This window comes from Onthophagus taurus, chromosome 8, assembly GCF_036711975.1.
Source record: "Onthophagus taurus isolate NC chromosome 8, IU_Otau_3.0, whole genome shotgun sequence".
Lineage (NCBI taxonomy): Eukaryota > Metazoa > Arthropoda > Insecta > Coleoptera > Scarabaeidae > Onthophagus > Onthophagus taurus.
The window spans coordinates 15,687,251-15,693,853 of NC_091973.1; the positions used below are offsets into that span (position 1 = coordinate 15,687,251).

The 6,603-nt window shown below is 40.1% G+C and overlaps 2 protein-coding genes across 4 annotated transcripts; both read right to left on the reverse strand.

Annotated features, from left to right (window-relative positions):
* Window positions 1–739: 739 nt before the first annotated feature.
* LOC139431083 (uncharacterized) lies at window positions 740–3,869 on the reverse strand. Of its 3 annotated transcripts, XM_071198660.1 has the most exons (3): window positions 3,464–3,869; window positions 3,323–3,403; window positions 740–3,262 (listed from the first exon to the last, which is right to left on the reverse strand). In XM_071198660.1, exon 3 carries the CDS (start codon window positions 3,125–3,127, stop codon window positions 1,970–1,972), a length of 1,158 nt encoding a protein of 385 aa, XP_071054761.1. In that variant the 5' UTR covers window positions 3,128–3,262; window positions 3,323–3,403; window positions 3,464–3,869; the 3' UTR covers window positions 740–1,969. The 3 variants fall into 3 exon arrangements, with proteins under 3 accessions (XP_071054761.1, XP_071054762.1, XP_071054760.1); XM_071198661.1 differs by lacking the exon at window positions 3,323–3,403; XM_071198659.1 differs by having other exon boundaries at window positions 740–3,403.
* Window positions 3,870–5,102: 1,233 nt separating this feature from the next.
* On the reverse strand, window positions 5,103–6,365 carry LOC139431266 (uncharacterized). Its single transcript, XM_071198910.1, has one exon. It carries the CDS (start codon window positions 6,363–6,365, stop codon window positions 5,103–5,105), a length of 1,263 nt encoding a protein of 420 aa, XP_071055011.1.
* Window positions 6,366–6,603: the final 238 nt, after the last annotated feature.

The following is a 6,603-nucleotide window of genomic DNA, read 5'->3' on the forward strand; positions in this document are numbered from 1 at the left end:
TATAATGTACTCATCGAAACCTTTCCGATAGCGTCCGTTATTTTTATCGCAATCTAAATCAATAACTAATATACCGTGCGGTGTATCCCAACAAGTTCGACAAATTCTGACAAAATCATCCCACGTAATGTCCCCTAGCAAATGATCGTTGTAAATATGTTTCAAGTTAGTGAGATCTTGTTTAAATAAAACTAAAAGGTTGCAATTGTCACGTAAAAGCTGCTTGGAAATGGCGCTATAACTTTGAGCGAGTAAAAAAGTATCAACGTTTCTATGACGACCGTATGAAAAATATTCCTTGATAATCTGTTGCTCTGTAGGAGCAATATCATCAAAAATAATAATTGAATATTCTTTCACCTTTGACGGTGGTAGAAATCGTCCGACATCTGAGTATTCATAATAGCCGCAAGAGCGGATAGGTTTAAGTAATTGTCGTAGAAATTCGTATTTGATTTGGTAGAGTGAATTAGAGCACAAATATACATTCAAAAAGCGCAACCCGTTGAGAGCTGTCAATAAAGTTAACATTACGTTTGTTTTTCCGGCACCCGAAGAACCAATTATCAAACCACGTTTACATTCCCCACCAAATAATTCGCTATGTCGTTTAAATTTATTTGCAGCGAAGTCGTTATGAAGATTACAGATTGGTAGTGTTAAAGGTTGGCTAACAAACTTAACGTCTTCAACCATGCTGACGGGTGATACTTGAACGGGAGATTAACAAGAAATGAAGTCGTAGTAGAAAACAATGTTTATTTTATCATAAAATGTAGCATACAAAAAATTTCAGCAGATTATTTATTATCATTGTTTCAAAATAATGGTTTACAACACTTTAACTATATAAACTGTTAACATTGAGTTTGAAAGTTATTTAAAGCGTGCGTAATATTACACAATATTTATTTTACAATAAGACGTGGTATACATAAATTTACAAAATTATTTATTATCATGATTTCAAAAGTATCTGTATGGTTGATGTAGTAGAACCACCAGTGGGTTATTCACATACAGATGTTATGTGATTAAACAAAATAAAGCAGTGTAAGTCACAGTACAATTTACACTACTTAGTATTAAATTAACAATAAGTAGATACGGTAAATATTCAAATAAGTAATTAATAATACATATTAACAAAAGCATGGGAGCGGTAACAATAAGTAGATACGGTAAATATTCAAATAAATAATTAATAATACATATAAACAAAAGCATGGGAGCGGAAAAGGTGAAAAGGAAGCGAACTTGTTGTCATATCATCAATTCGAACGATTTTCAGTATCATACAAGGATGGTGTACAAATTTGAAAAAACCACCTACAACATATTAGTTGCTGAGACATCCCTCCGACAATTCCTCAGTACTTTGATCCTCCTCAAGTTGTGGTTTAAAACAGACTCGAAACAAAGACACACGACAACACATCGCACACCAATATTTTTTATTTAAAATAATAGTCTGCAATCGTTCAGAAGATGCATACTTTATTTTCGAGCGCAATTTCACACGACAATCCAGTTGTAAAACGTTCGTTATACTAATATGGTGTAGGCGGCGTCGACAACGATAGCAAAGGTTGCCCAAATGTGATTCATAAAAAACATACCTTGCTTGATACTGAAGACCCACTCCGAAAGTTGAACTCCAATCAACCGGAGAACCGTGGAACAACTTATGTACGGTGCCTTGCGACATTTTCTTTCCAAAGCGTTCCACGGTGGGGAAGCAAACCTCCCCAAGATTGATTCGATCGCCCTTTCGGGATATTCGACGCCAGAAGCATATGTCCCAGCTGTACATTACGTTTAGTAGTAGAGTCTTTGGTAAAACATCTACTAACCGCAACGTACGGTCTTTACGGGAAATCGTCGAATTAACGCTCTCCATAGCCAACTCCTGCAACGTTAACACTGCAAGAGACAAAAAAACTGAACGAGCTTCAAAAAAAAAACGCTATTAACCGTTGTCAGGCAGCAGCCTGAGAAGGGACTTATACAGGTTAATTTTGGTGTTGTACATGTTAAGGATGTTTGAAGAAGCAGCAAAGCAGACGGTGGGATTCTGGTTTACTGCATTCAACGCGTTCACGAAGTGGCGCTTATGATGTTCCAAAGTCGTCACTTTGGTTTGCAATTGAGGTTTCAAGCCCAAGATGAAAAAATCCTCTTGGGACAAAAGACTGCTTGCCAAGTTGGTTGTTGAATGCAGAAACGCATCAACCCATGGGTCGGGATGTGCGGTATTTACAGCTGGAAGATTTTGCCTCTGCGGGATAGTAGGGATAGGTAAAGGTGGTGGGAACACCACATTTTGTGGTGGGATAGTTGTGATAGTTGGCGGGCTGTCACGGATGTCGATGGTCACCTCTGGTGGAGATGTAACCACCGTTGCAGGTCTGGTTACTGTAGCGAGTGTAGGTACTATTCGTGTGTTACGGGGAGGTTTGGCTAATGCGTTGCGCAGCAATCTACAGGAGTCTTGTGAAGCAGGAGAAGGGTTTGGGCGGGTAGTTTGTTTCACGCAACCCCTTGACAACAAGTTGACGCGTTTTTTTATACGGCGGGATGTGTACCGTATGGGTCCACTCGAGAAGACAGGCGAAACACATATCCTATCGGAGGGTTGGGATACGTCTTCCGTCGCTGGTACAGACGGTGCCGCAAGCACCTGGTTTTCAGCAGGTGCTTGACTTGTGACATCCGTATGTACAATATCTGGAAGTGGTTGTACCACGTCGGCCTGATTGGTAGCAGGTTCAGGTGGCACAACAACTTCCTGATATGTTCCTTCTTCTCGTATCTCCATACTGATGCGAGTTAAGCCGTAGGACGACAAGGTTGGACTGGTGGTAACAATCGCACCATTGTCGTTCCCTGGCTGTGACCGGAGCTCATTCATTATTTGCTCGTACAGTGGTGGGTCTGTAGTGAAATCCTGCATGGTACGACTCAAACCGTCAAAGTTGCCGCTGCAATATAATGGTAACGACGGTAGGCTTGACTCAACAACATTCGTACTGTCGTTATTGCGTGGCAGCACGGCAACCAGTGGGTCGGTCATACCATCGGTATTATCGCTTGCACGAGCGTGGCTGTTACCAATTAAGTGAAGCATAATGGGAAAGACTTCAAGGAATCAAAAGGGTTACAAAAAATTTGGATTATTTTATTAAAATTATACGTTCGCTCACGTCTGACAAGTTTGCAATCCGCTGAAGAACCACTTTTCTCAGCGTATAACAATTAATGTCTGAAATCATCACAAACATACATGAAGAAAACCGATAAAAATTGTATTGATGTAACTTACTTTTCAAATGGTTTTCTATCACGTCTGACAGGTTTGCAATGCGCTGAAGAACCACTTTTCTCAGCGTATAACAATTAATACCTGAAATCATCACAAACATACATGAAGAAAACCGATAAAAATTGTATTGATGTAACTTACTTTTCAAATGGTTTTCTAGCAGAAGGCGATTTCTTCGTGGTCGGAAAAACACAGTTTTTAACAAAATCTGTTATTATTGTAAACACACTTTTTAAGGAATTATCGTCTTTTGTACACTACTATATCATTCAGCGACTGCTGTACACGGAGTGAGGAGTAACCCACTTTCCACTACCTTTAAGTACGGGTTAGTGAACAGGTATTTGTCCGGTCAACTGTCTGGGAATGCGAGGTCGTTTAGGTCTTCTCCTTGTTATCGCCTGTGACTGAAGGGGAGGTCATACTGTCTGGGAATGCGAGGTTGTCCAGGTTTTCTCCTTGTTATCGCCTGTGGCACAAGGGGAGGTCATACTGTCTGAGAATGCGAGGTCGTTCGGACCTTATCTTCGCCCGTGACTCAAGGGGGGTTACAATCCCCCCTCCCCCTCCCCCTCCCCTCCCCCTCCCCTGCCCCACCCCTGCCCCACCCCCCCGCGCGGGGGGAGGGGGAGGGGGGAGGGCGAAGGGGAGGTGAAGAGGTTTCTTTAAATAAAACTCATCAATATGGATAAAAAAATAACATTTATTTCTTTTCTAACGTACATTTAATACAATGCATTTTAGGTGGTGGTGGTCCATCGAAATGAGTTTCCGCACAATCATTATTATAATGTTCAAGACACGGTAACTTCATTTGTAACATTTTCGATTGCTGGTAGGCGAACGGTAGTTGGGTCCAAATTCTTCGTAATTCCATAGATGGTACTTTATCGAAATAATACTGTGTTGGTAAATATTTTAAATCACGAGCTGGAATGTTCGCAAATGAGGCATCTTGTTCATATTTTTTCATTACGCTGTACACTTTCTTGGCAGATGTAAGTGGCCAACACCCAAACACAGTGAACACTTGTTCCATCGCAACCAGCTCTTAACTATCCCCCATTACGACTTGTCTCTGCTTTATAGTTACCGACTGTCTTTCGCATCCTTGTTTTGCACCCCCTCTTCGACAACTTCTTGTAAGTGGCGTACATTGGAAAGAGCGCACATACTTCTTCGTCGCGAGTGAAAAGCACAGCTCGGTATACCCATCTCAAGTTTATAGATACTACCTTCCAACGCAAATATCGGCGCGGAAATAATATGTCTTAAAAATTTAATTTTTTCAGGTCCTTTAACATACACTTTCTTGACATTCCGACACAGATATTTGACTATGGCGTCGAATTCCATTGGATGGATAAAACCAACTTTCCAGTCGATGCAATGATGATGTGTCATTAACCAGTTTGCAGTATTCCTATATTTAGATGGTAATGAAGCTATACTGCTACTCGGTTGAAAAACGTGGTGGGTTATGCATTTGTTACTATCACATGATGCTAATTCTTTAGGTACGAACTGATCTTCGTTGACCATGAAACCTTGTATATCGAGAATTATGTATTGAGTTTTATTTGAATACATCTTGCTTCCGTACATCAACACGATTATCCATACTATGCAGCCGTAGAAATCTGTCGCACAACTTATACTCTACGACTTTTTTTTGTTTACGCTGAATATAGAAGTCTCACATTTCGGATGATGAGCTACGGGTGCGATGCGGCTCAGGATCCGATCCAACTACACACTACCAACCCTTCTTTCCCCATACTCAAGTCATTTGTTTGACGATTTTTGTTAGTGGAGAATATTGAAACGCCTTATCATGTAAAACTAAACAGTATGCTGTGGTACCATCAGGAATCGGATTTTTTGTCGTAAATTCTATCCGTATTTCTACCCCACTTTTGTGTAGCGCTTCTGCTTGATATGTACAATCAATTCCAATCAGTGGGTAATTTTCAATAAATTGTTTCGGAGTGAGTAATGGTTCTCCTTCCTTCCCATAGTAGGACTTTTGAAAGCGTGTATACATGTCATATAACACTGCGACACGATTACTATCAAAGTCCACGTTCAGATTATCGTATGGGTAGCGTTCACCGTTTAGGAATACCGTCAAATTGGTGAGTTTTACATTATCAAAGGTTGCCATGTTCGCCAACTGTTTTCCTTTCTTCTTTGTTTGAAACCCAATTATTATAAATCTAGGTGTTTCCAACTGCGGAGCTGTTTTCACAGCCCATGAATGCTTTGTTGTTTGAGGTAAAGAAGGATATTCATGTACTTCCCAACTGCGAAAAGGTATTTGCAGATCAATATTTCGTCCTGCTATTTTTGTTAGAGCTAATTGTTCTCGTAAGCCTACGGCTAGATGGGGCATTCTCCACACAACTTTATCGATTTTTAACTGTAACGGTTCTTCTACCGTATTCACAAGCACATCATTATCATCATTATTACGAATTAACACTAGCTCTTGTCTCACATTCATCACAATTGTTTTAAAATCTTCAGCAAACCCTATTAATGTCTTTAGCGGTACACTCAATCCAAAATTTCCATTTTTATCCATTATTGCATCCGTTACAGGGGATGTTGGGACCACTTGACCTAGCAGATCCTCGCCCATGTTCCAACCTGCGTTCGCCAACTTTATTATATCGTGAGGGGTATACGAAAAGTATCCTTTCATACATGATGTTAACCCCACGTTTCTCACTCCATCTATTTGAACACCATTTATAAGATAGCGAATATCACTGAACATAAACGCTACAGGATTATTTATCAATTTTGCAGTTGCACTAGCATCTTTTGTTGCTTTACCACTCGCATCCAGTTTACGTACGCTCCCTTCCACATACAAAAAACTTTCATGAGGCAATGTGTAATTGTCTATTTCGGGTATGCCTATACGAATTTCATCATTGTTACCGAAGCTAGTAGAACCAAACGGTTGATGGGAATGATATTCGTAACTTACAATCGAGTTATCTACTTTTATTTTCTCCGTGACGTTTAAGGACTCCATTTATAGTAGTTGAAAACCTAAGTTGCTTAAATACTGACGATTGACGCGTGTTAACTGGGTAGTTGATTTTCGCTTACTGTTAGGTTTTACATCCTTTCGTACCGTTTTATACATTACTCTATCACCCAGATTTTCCTGTGCTTTTCTTCGAACGTCGTACACTATACCCATATTAAATACCCTACTACTCACACCGATTTCAAGTGCACTCTCACGGTCACTTCTTCGTCTCTGAAGT